This window comes from Protopterus annectens, chromosome 17.part0, assembly GCF_019279795.1.
Source record: "Protopterus annectens isolate FY-2018-M chromosome 17.part0, PAN1.0, whole genome shotgun sequence".
Taxonomy (NCBI): Eukaryota; Metazoa; Chordata; order Ceratodontiformes; family Protopteridae; genus Protopterus; species Protopterus annectens.
This window is the reverse complement of record NC_056751.1, coordinates 126451714-126464102: the sequence shown is the minus strand read 5'-3', so window position 1 is coordinate 126464102 and position 12389 is coordinate 126451714. Positions and strand designations below refer to the sequence as shown.

The 12389-nt window shown below is 39.9% G+C and overlaps 1 protein-coding gene across 1 annotated transcript in view; it reads right to left on the bottom strand.

Annotated features, from left to right (window-relative positions):
* Positions 1–12389, bottom strand: part of LOC122791800 (low-density lipoprotein receptor-related protein 2-like) — a 1119352-nt gene that overhangs the window by 1369 nt on the left and 1105594 nt on the right. The window contains exon 32 of the mRNA XM_044059752.1: positions 7279–7393. Coding sequence (XP_043915687.1) covers positions 7279–7393 — 115 coding nt within the window. The remainder of the gene's footprint in view (positions 1–7278; positions 7394–12389) is intronic.

The window sequence follows — 12389 nt, the reverse complement described above, 5'->3', positions numbered from 1 at the left end:
TACAAGAGGAATATTACAAGGAGAGGGTTTACTTAATAGCAAATTATAGCATGTTTCACCCCATGTTTGATTCACTTTCCTATACCATTATTCCTATTAGAAATGAGTTATTTCATGACAATTTTCTAAGGTAGGTTTTGTTGGTGTCTTGGGTCTGAAACCTCAATTGATGGATTCCATTTCACTTTTGGCTGCTTTCAGTACCACAAGTCCTACACTAATGCCATGACCTTTTGTCTGCATTTAAAGTAGAACACTTATGAACTCTTTTTTTTTAATGCACTCAAAGGAACTGCAGAGATCATCTCTTCAGATTCTTTTATAAGTATATTCTTAATAGAGTCTATAAATTCTAGGGAGAGTTCGTCAGCTGCCTGACAGAGAACTCATCTCCAAATATATATAGAATAAGTCTTCCCAGATTCACACTGGCCAACACTTTACTTTGCGATAATTCTCAGGATATTTAAAATTATACTAGACCCAAATTCACAATCAGCAGCATCACAAAAGTATTTAAGTGGAAATATTGCTGACACCTAGAATGATTTATCAGCAAAAACAAAAAAGGGAAGGAGAAAAAAAAAAAGTAAGAGGGAAGGATCAATGAGGTGAAGTGCAATATAGTGTTCTACCTAGCACAAGGAAATCCGCTCTCACTTCTGTAACAGAACTTGTATAGGTTCTGACTGAATTCAAAGGTTTTGCTTCATCAAATATCCTTTTCGGGACTCTTCCACATAGTACTAACATTCGGATCAGACCATCTTTATACTGGCCTTGACTTTTCAGACTAGGATAAGGTGTGCGATTGGACACTAGATGGACAGATCCGGACACTAGATGGACAGATCCAGGAAGAGAGAAATTGGGAAGGATGGAGTTTGGTTTGAATGAAACTAACTTGCACAAGTCAAAGACGGGTCCTAGATAACAGAGTACATCTGGCACTCATGTAAACATTTTCATTTTTAGACATTGCGTTTAGGATGTCCAGTAAGCAGGATTAAACTTTACAAAAAAAAAATTAGAACTGGGTGATAGGCAATTTAGATCCATTCATTCCAGTAAATTACCGCACCTTTCCAGTAGAAAGTGTGCTTATTTAGTAATATGGAATTAAAGGATTAATACCTGGGTATTTAATGCTGTTCCATGCATTCTTTAAGAGCTCCACTACACCGCTGCTGATAATCTCACTGAATACGTGGCATAAGCCATTGCAGAAGATGACCAAGCTAATTTAGGTGGCATTAAGCAGGAGTCCTGAGAAAAGTGCTCCAGTTTAGGGACTTCCTCCTGAAGTACATCCCAGACTTTACAAAAGCCAGTGATGATGCACTACAAATGCAGTTCTGTTGGGTTCGGATATAAAGGTGGTGGCATCAATATGATTTTTTGGCACAAATATTTAACTTTGCATTTTGGGTTATTGACTGCTACAGAACTAGTGTAGTGGGTTACTACTTATTCATATTGTGCAAGTCTAAGTAGAAACAGGGAGATGGCCTTCACACTGCTGTGACCAACACAGACGTACTAAATCAGTATTGACTGAATGTCTTTTTCCAAATCTGTGCAGAGAGTTGCTGAGCATGGCACTGATCAATGTACTATAGCAGCTAGAAATTAACTATCCATTCCAGAATCTTGGTTAAGGTGCCCAAGTTACCTATGGGCTATCTACAGTCATTTGCTTCTACTGATACCCCCCTCAAAGTAGTGCCAGAAAAATTTCCTTCTACAATAGGACAACTTTTTAAGCAGGAAGGCTATGCAGTATATAGCCAGTTTAATACATTCTGATGGGCCTTCAGACCTAGTCCCTTTGTTTTAGTTTCTTACAAGGCAGACTTCACTTAATCTGATCCTAGATTCAGGGTGACAATGGTGTACTAGTTAACATTGTTCTCTCAGTAATTGGCTTTTCAGTTCACTTGGCTGGAAAGCAGCTTGCATGGAAGCAGCTTGCATGCCCAGCAAGTTATCTGTCTGGGTTTTTATTGAATGTCTTGATTTCTCTCACACTTCAAATACATGCTTAAATGAGAACTAGTGATTCACCAAATTCTGGTCAGTGTAGATGCTCCATGTGAATGTGTGCGACATGTGATAAGCTGACATCCAATTCAAGATTAGTGCCTGCTTTGTGCCCAGTGTTTTGAGGCAGACACTCTCCCATGACTAGGAGAAAGTTAGTAATCACAAAAACATTCAAGAGTAATTTTTACCTCACAGGAGTAGGTGCTATGTTTATTCAATTGTGATGAGATGGCAGACGTGTGTAGAAATCTCAGTAATTTTAGTATCATCCATATTGAGAGAGGATGGAGTGTTTACACCAGTGTGTAAATTGGTAGTCCGTCCATTCCCAGAACATTTTGATGAGACTCCACTGAGACCTGGAATCTCAAATACAAATGTCAAAAGGAGTATGAAACCCCCCTCACTCCCAGGGCACTAGGAAATGAACTCTCTTGTCCAACACTAAACCAGTTTCTCTCTGGAGAAAACCACTGCTTCCTCCAAAAAGCTTAACTACTGCTGAGAGTGAGGGATTCAATTTCCTCAAAGTTTCACCTCCCCACTAGGAAATGAGAACAAAACCTAAAACAGGGACAGAAATCTCCTTCAAAGACAGAAGGAAAGGTGCCAATCACCTCAGGGGATTCCATCCCCTATTCCATCAGGTCCCAAAGAACTAAAGGAAAACTGAGTAAAAACCCTTCATAAGTTCCCAAATTACAGTACTAAACGCCCCCATAGCAGGGGCAATTACCTTTCATACCAAAAGCTCAAGGTTTTAAAGGCGAGAGGGTCCACATCAAGGAAGCCCTCCACCTGGGGTAAATAATCCATCCTTCTGAATATAACTAAAGGCAAAACCAATCCCCTCCCCTTCAAGAAGGAACAGCAACAGGCATTTTAAGCAATCCAGACATCTAGTACTCCTGTCCAAAAGATGGACAGTAGTGTTCCATCCGCACAAAGAACCACTTCTTCACAAAAAGTAAAGTTGTACAAGTAAACATACCATAACAGTAGATGTTAAAATCATTGCTACAGTAGCCTTAAACTATATGGGTTACAACCACCATATGATACAACTGGACAGCTTTCAAAACTTCAGGGCACTTTATAACTTAGAACATGCCCACTCAGCTTGAGCTGAGCAGATTAAGACAGATTTGCGCACCATGCCTTTCAGGACTTTCCTGCTAGTGAGGTAGGTTGATCTCTGTCAAACTGGTGCTATTTGAAAAATACAAAGAATGTTGGTGCTGGGACCAAAGAGACTTTATATACCACTGCATCTCTTGTAGATTCCTACAGGGGTACAACACCGAAAAACCTGAAATTTTCTCACAGTGACCAAAATCTGTGTGTTAAACTTCAGAAACAGATCTACAGATAGATTTCTTCTACAGGAAGATCAAAGCTCTGAACTGAAGTGTTGAGCTGAAACCCCAGCAATGCAATCCTGTGTCTGCAAACAAAGATAAAAGTGGAAATTCAGACTTTCTGGAAGGGAAAAGGGACTGACAGGGTGGAAGGGGGAAAGGTCTCTTAAAATATAGTCTGACTTGGACTGTCGTTGTTGGGGAGGGTTCTAGAATTTTTAGACTCCCACAAAAGGGGAAATGGTCTTGGGCAAAAAGAAGGCAGAAATAGCAGCCTCTTGAATATCTATATACCTGTCATTTGGAAAGACTTTTTGCTGAAATTGGATGATGGGTTAATGAATCCCTTAGAAAATTTGAAAAAAGGAGGACTGAAAATCTTCCCTGAATTAACTTGCCCATTACACCACACTTTTTGATATCCTCTGCAGCAGAGGGACCAAAAACACACACTATCCAAAGGAGAATTTACAAACTCATTCTTCTCTGGAAGGTTCTAAAAAATGCAGACAGGCAAACCACTTGAACAGTACCAGTGGCGATGGCCCTGGAAGTAATATCAATTCAGTCACACACACTGAAAATAGTTCTGACCTGTGAAAGGAAGAAAATTTTATTCAAGGCAGATTTCACACAAGAAACTGCAGACAAAACATTCCTGTTAACTTATTCTGACCCACTGTGAAAGTACCACCATAGCCGGATTCAAAATTCTGAAAAATCAAAGCTGTAGAAGCAGAACATTTTTCCCATAGTTAACCTTCCCATCCTTATCAGAAAGTGTAGGATTGGAACCAAATGCTTAGCAGCAATAGAATTCACTACAGCTATATCTGCTGGGTCAGGTTTAGGATGAGTATATACAATTTTAAAATATTAAGAAACTTTACACAGGTTATCTGCTCTTTTTCCATAAGGAGCAGTTAGGAAAATTGCAGGCAGTAATATCAACAGATGATAGAACTGGAGGAATGGGTGCAGGTTCTGGAAATTTCTGTAAGCACATATTTTTTTCTGAAAGACTAAGAAACCCCCTTTCCCCACTGGAAAAACAGTGCACATTCTGTAAGTAGTCACTGAGAAAGAAAACCCCACCGGGAAAATCAAAATGAGCTCTCCTGAGTCTGAATCAAACAAAAAAGGAGAAAACTCTCCATCTCTCCCCTGCATCTTCCTGTCCAGATTCAGAACCTTGAACCAATTCAGGAAAAGCAGCATCTTTCTTTTACCAGAAGGCACTTTATATTAATAAAATGCCAAACCCACATCTAGACCTAGCAAACTACTAGTCAGGAAATTTGAGTAGATACGCATTTACTTTTCTGCTTCTTTTTACAGGAAAGACTGTGCCAACAGCGTTAATAGCAGAAGCATAGCAGCTGCAGTAGGGATGGGCACATTATGATCAATACAGGGGAGTATTGCATGTTCCTTCTCCAAAGACAAAACTAGAGGCTCCTTCTTGCCCATCGAGGGGACCCCAACAACCACAGAGGGTGTGGCTAACCTCTGCTCCAGAGGCTGTAGACATACCTCTCAACTTTTTTGCACAAGAAATCCGGACAAAACCTAAAATAATGGTGAGGAAAAGGCCCACAAATAGGGACAGATGTTAAATATTGCTCATATAAACATAGAAAGTTGATACAGCAACAGGATTTGTGCTACAATGCATTCTCTGTAGGATGAAGTCAAACTCGTATGTATGTCAGCGACTTCAATCTTCAATGATTTGCCAGAAAACCACAGATTTTAAGGAATGGACCAAAAATGAGGCAAAACATCTGGTTAATTGAGAGGTATGGCTGTAGGTGCTACACCAGAGGGATCTGGGGTAAAATAAGAGTAGTTTGAGGAACAAGCTATGGCTACAGCAGATCACTCACTTGTGGCAGAGGCAAACTGCTATCCTGCTGTAGCGGCAAAGGCTGTGACAAACTTTTATGGTGCGAAGGCAGACCAATTGTGGGATCCAGAGGTTTTTTCCATGGTAAAGCTGAAAATGGTGCCTCTTTTCTGGGGAAAACAAGCAGCAAGAGCAACAAAAAATGTAGTCTTTAAAAGTCAGTTTTACATAACAGCAGTAAAAAGCACTTTGAACATGGCCAGCACCAAAAAAGTAGAGTTTCTCAAGAGGAAAAATAGTTTTCAATTATTTTAAACACAGAAAAAGTGTGCTCCTGTTTAGTTTAAGTCTCAGTACAGTCCATCAAAACAAACTCCTAGCTTAAAAATAACTTTCCTAAATAGGAAAAGTACAATATATATATTTTTAATGTGGACAATTTTTCTCCAAAGGGAACTTATCTTCCCAAAGGAACAGCACAAGCAGAGTCTATCCTCAAAATCCCACAAGAGTTGCACAGGCAGAGTCTATCCTAAAAGCCCATCTGAGCAGCACTATTTTCAATGACAGGAAAGCTCGGAAGAACTTTATGCCAAAATCTTTTTTAGTCACCTCAAACTGACTATTTGGATGCTTGAAAAGTACACACAGAAGGGAGGATAGGAAGGCAGAAATAGCCTCTGTCCACTATGTTGTGGTGTCCAGGGCTACTACACAGCAGTACCATACAGAACAGCAAAGAACAGCAGGAAAAAGGAGGGCTACCCAAAGTCGTCCCCCCTTACTACCAGTGTCCAAAAAGTATCTTCCCCAAAGGACGGATAGCCACATTACATTACCCTCATGACGTCAAACAGCTACTTGACAAGACTAGTCAAGGGTCTAAGTTAGGGAGCCTGTGCTGTTCAGGTATACAGACAAGTGGATAAGACTTGGATGAAGAAACCCCTGGGCACAAAGCCATCTGAACGGCCAAGACTAACTAGTTAGGTGGTAAGACCCTTGCCACCCTTTGAAAAGGATGGGATGCCACCTGCTAAACTGAAGATGTCCATTAGGAACTGAAGCAGACACCCTCACAATCCACTCCTACCAAAGGCACTACCCAGCAGGTTGTTCTCACTGCTTTTAGGGGAGCCTCAGAAAAGCCATCCCCCACAGGCACTTGGCTTTTCCAAAGATCTCCAAGTTGTCCACCACAGACACCACACTGGTCAACATAATATCCCAGATTTAGGGAGAGTCTTGACCACAACCATCAAAGGGCTTATAATTTTGGTCAGGTGAAATAATGAAAGTTTATGGCACAATCGACATTCTTCTCCACCCTGTCTGCCAAGCTAGGAAAGAATGTGGCATGAGCTAGGGAAAAACTAAAAGCATCCTTTCAAGACCACATATTTCCAATCTGCCTGATGAGAATTACAAAGCATCAAGATCCTTCCTGCATCAGCAGCACCAGTGGGGAGTCCTCCAGGTTTCAGACGTAGAGGCAGCTTCCAGGCAGAGAAGCACAAGATCTGCCAGTGATGCACTTCATCCATGGCTGTATGATCAACAAGAATGAATTAATAGGCACAGGAGATGACAGCAGTTATGCAGTCTCATCTGCGATAACAGCATGTTTCACTTCTGTGGCTCTACACTGCATGTGGCAAATTCTGGAAAACAAGAGTATCAAAGGCCGACTAGCAGACTATCAAACAAGGTCCTAGTGTTTATTATAGTCTGTCCCCAGTTGAGCATTTTTTCATCTGGCCAAAAGATGCATAGCTAGTTTTGTAATTATTAAATATCAGTTTTATATCTGAAACATTTACTTCCCTGAAAACTGGTTATGAGAAGAAAGCTGTGCATTTTATTTTATTCTCTTCACAGTTCATGTGTTGCCTGCTTAGGATAAATGTGGCCATCTATATGATGGCATTATCTAGAAAGCTAGCTAACGGCATTATAATGCATGCTGCTTGTGATCCAGTACTCTCACTCATTTTTAAACATGCTTAAATGAACATTGCATTTTGTGCTTACCTCTTCAGTGCCGTAGGCTGTATTTACAAATATCGGACTTTCAAGATTTTCAGTCTGCTCAGCTGGCTCCTGTACACGGGATGTGAGCATTCGAGATGATGCTGTACTTGAAGTCCTGCAATACAAGATGACAGTTTCATGAGAATGTCTGGTTCCAGTAACTTGCTCCTAGTGAAGGCCACCAAAAAGACTAACCAGAAAGTTTAAGAGCAAGCTGCAATTACAGAAAAGGGAAGCATAACATTTGCAAGATGTAGTAAACTTGAAATCATTTTATAACACTGAATCTGCTGTTACAAGTCACTATTTTTGACTGTTGTGGGAAATCAAGTAAATTTATGACATACAAATTTCAGTAAGGGCAAAATATTTTTCTAGAATTATGCCTGATGTATTAGCTTCATGAAATATTAGCTATACCATTTTCTGCAAGTTACTTTACTACCAGAATGGCTTAAATTGTGGTGGAATTCAGATGTGTCCCCATTTACATCAAAGCAATATAGTTTTCAAAGGAGACCAATCTTCCCATATTTCATATATTACTTTAGACTCATATTGAACACTTGTGAATTTTCTGAAATGGTCACTTTTCGATGAAAGTCAAATACAACTACATACTGGTAAATTCCATGCACAGTTTCTACTGGTTTTAATCTACAAAATTCCCCCAAGACCTGCTAGCCTTACCTATTTTAATTATGCTTTTCTGACAAGTTCCAGATGCTACTAGCCTTACCATTCATGTTAAAGTACAAGCAGTCTACAGTCCACTACAAACTTAGCCAATGAAGATACTCCAAAACGTCCTCAAACCTCAAGGAGGGCAGCACATAAGGCTGCCCCATCCAATTATCTAGGTTTACCTAGAGGTGGCAAGATAATACTTTTCATGACAGGGGGGGTTTGTTCCAGAGATGGGGAACAGGTTTGGATACAAACCAAATCAGGCCACGTTTTATCTATGGATAAAAGTTTACTTTAACAGGATAGTCAGCAATCATTTGTTCTGTGATAGAATAGGTTAGGCAGGTGGGATGTTTCAAGGCTGAGAAGACTAGACAGATCAAGAGGACTCTACGATAATCGTGTACAAAGACAGGGATTAGAGTCTGACTTGATAACCAAGATTTGGTAGGCTATTGATCTTATTTAGGAATCTGACGCATTTCAAGTTATTAGACAAGTACATGCCAAAAGGGTCATATTGAATAATGGGTCTAATCAGAGTAAAGGGGAATTAAGACTTCTTTAGATCTAGTGTTGATGCCTTTGGAAATTATGAGCCAGATAAAAGGCTTTCTGGACTTGTGCAGCAACAGGACAGTCAAGAGAATTAAACTGTGTGTGCCAACATCCCTTGCAACAGGGTCAAATTGAAGGGGTATGTCACTTGCACAGCACTGGAAAATATTTTCTTTACCAAAGTAACCTGTACTACATTTTTCATTAGAGGCCATTGTCCTTGCATCAATTAACATGCTGTAAACCATGTCTGAGCAATTATGAGGCGTGGAAGATCAAAAACCACTTGATTTACAGTTGTGAGCAAATAGCCATTAGCCCTCAATAAAACAAATGCAAAATGTATGCAACTTGATGCTTTTCATATAGACTTAAGCACCTATAAATTGTGTGTAGTGATTTATGAATCTGGAGTCTGGGCCATAGTTTTGCCAAGGGTTTAGATCGTTGTTCCACATAAAAGGGTAGAAGGCAGTAAAATATTTAGTGAATTGAGTTGGGTCTTGCAAATAAAAAATGGCTTAGAGAATATACTACCACCATTATGGTCAAATTTTTTTTTATTTACACAGGTTTTAGTGTTTAAAAGACTGGGAAATGACAACATGGTTGACAGCTAGAAGACAGAGAAGCCATTAGAATGTGAGAGCATGGGGACATCACTAACAGGACAGCAGTGCTCCTATCACCTGATTGCTTAGGTAACACAAAGGGAGGCTCTCAGTGTTATAGCAACTGAGGCGAGATTATGCCAGGTCTACCAATATCTTAAGCAGTCACTGGCAAGGGATTTTTCCATAATGTTAACAGTTCATTGGTCCTGAACAAACAGAAGGGAGGATGATCACTCATACTGAACTCAGATGAGAACACTTTCAGACAAGTAAATGCAGGGCAGCCTCCAAAAAATCAAGCCCATACTTGGCAGCATTTACCTGTAAGATGTAAAGTGCTAGTCAAAGTGATGTGGCAATTTCAGTGACAACTGATTCTTCACATAATGAACACCAGTCACAAACATTAAAGGATGGACAGTTTTTTGCTTGATTAATGTATTCTTTGATTTTTCCTCAACTTTTCATACTCGTGTCAGGAATGCAATTCCATTATTCACATTTTCTGTGGAAAACTACTTTTGTATTCACTTTTAACCCAGTCTGCAACTTCAGAATGTGCCCTCCTAGTCTCAATTCTTTGAGAGAACCTTCTCAATGCCTTATTTTTAAAAGGGACTTGCAACTCTTCCATCTCTCCCCACTCCTAACTTCTTTCAGGACTACACCATTTGTCTGTAGCATCTGATGCCAGTTGCCCACTGTTCTGCAATCCTGTATGAATTCCCTTCACTGTTATCTTTGCGATAGCGAGGGCTCCAGAACTACATACAGTAATACAGAAGAGCCCTTCTCAACTTGCGTAGTGATTTTCCCCCTCTGCATTCTGCTATTTTCACGACTAAATCATGTGATGGTATTCATTTTGCATCTTGACAATTTTTGCATTTGTCAACCACTTTCAGTATTACTTGAAAGGGCAAGGCAGGGTAGTTTCATCAATGTAACAAGCACTGTGATAAGAACACACCAGTCAGCTTATTGCCAGTTTTTGTAACCATACCCAAAGGGATCTTCAAACAAAAGTTTACCACAGCAGCTCCAGTCTTGCTGCACTGCCCACATAGTGATTAGGTCCTACAGACAACCAATTATCAAGATTCTGTGCACTGGTCAGTAGTAAGCATGAATGTCCACAGACGCTATGCTGTAAGCCAATGTGCCTAACTTTGTAAAAGGTATATAGAGGGGCTTCTAGACTGAATGCAAATAGCCAGTTACAGTGGTCTTTCATCATATCAACACCATTTGCCTTTCCTTAAAAGGAATGCTGCCACTCCTTCAGTCTTAAAATAGTTCAGGAGTAACCTTTTTTCCACCCACTGTACTCTATGTAGTTTTGTTAGTTATTTGCTCAGACTGGAATAGCAACAGTTAAAACAGTTCTACATTTGAACATTTCCTCTGCTTGGAGAAAATGAATACATTTTTGAAACCAGCATTACTGAATTTATAAGACAATAACCAGATTAGAGTAAATTACCATACATAAAATCAGTGACCAGCCTGATCTCAGTGTCAGTAGTTCTGTTAGAAAACCCCGACTTGTGATGGGTCCCCCTTGCCACCACCATGAAAAGAGAATTACAAGTTACAAATATCAGATGAGTCCAGCACAGTGTGGTTCAAAGAGGAAGTCGCATCCAGTAGCACAGTTAATGTTCAGGTGAATGCCACAGTAAAAATTTAATAATGCATTATAGAGTAACTCATTTGTAGGGGACGACAGTATCTTATTACATAATATATTTACCCTATTAAAATGAGCCGAAACCAGCAGGTAAAATTCTCATTCCTCAGTTTTGCATATTCTTTTGGCACATAGGTAAAATGTAACATTCTCTTACATCTACATATGTAAATCAGCTTTGCATGAATGCAACTCACTGCAAAGTACGATTATGAATTTTCTCTCAACACCCCCCCCCTATACTGTAATATATAAACTGCTGCATTTCCTCATCCTGCAAGTATTGCCATTCATCACTGCTATGCTTTCAAGCCTCAGTTTGTCAAATCATGCAGCTAAAATTGAGATCTCTTCCCATTCAGTGTGAAATTCTCCATTCTCACTCACCTACTTACATATTTCACCCACCTTATCTTTTCTGCTTAAAGGCAGCATTGCAGTTTTAATACCCTGGCTTGTGATCAGGATACTCCAACATACCCAAGGAAAGATTTATGAAGGTAGTCACACTGCCATAACTGCCCAAACCTTACAGGGTCCCCTGTAGTACACTATCAAATTAATGCAGACAAAATATGGGGCAGGACCTTTGGTAGTGATGAACAGCACAAAGCTCTTGGGTTTATACTACAATGAATGGTAGGAAACCAGAAACAAAATTATATTTTTCATACTAGCAGTAAGAATTTTGGTGAAATGCTCTCTCACCTTTTAGGGGCTAGTGGTGGTGGCAAAGCTCTGTAGAATGTCATGCTTTTGTCTGATTACTCACATTCTGAGAGTCCCAGACATCTGCATCTTGTAGGAAACTTGTGCATTCACTACTTTAGGTCAGTAGGATACTACCTTGCCTTTTCTGCAGCAGTTGATTCAGCTACAGAAAAAAAAAAAAGACTCCCAAGTAAGATTTTCTCTTTCTACCTTCCCTTATTTTCACATTTCTGAGGCAATTCTCGAATGGCCCTCATTACTTCATCATACTGCCAACCTTGTTTAATTTGCTTCGTCTGCATTTCATCCCTAGATTTTTTTCCATGTTTCATCTAAAACTTAGCTAGTCACTAATGCTTGCAAACAAAATTTATCTTGCTACTTTCACTGTGCAGATCATTGTAAGAGCACAGTAGTGCAAGTCTGCCTGGTCAGAAAGGATACTGGCACTACATGTTCTGAACTGACCATGACTGAAGTCTCAACACCTACTTCACTTAATATGACTAAACTGAGTTTCACTGTTTGAATGTGCCTCTAAATTCTCTTGGGCAGTGGATTTTTGTCATCTGTTTGGTACATAGATCTAGGCTTTTTATGTCATTTGCATAGGTACATTTTTTTATATAGTCTTGGCCCTTACCACCATCATCTCACCCATCAAGCTATTACACCCTACTGGTGCATGGACTTCAGTATACCAAAACACTAGGACAGGCAGCTGAACATGGGCTGCATTAATCAATCTCCTGTTGGCCAGAAAATACACTGCAATACCCCCTACAATAGATCATGTGTAAACATGCATTGCCTCACCCTCTGTGGTTCAGCTAGAGGGACACAAACCTTGA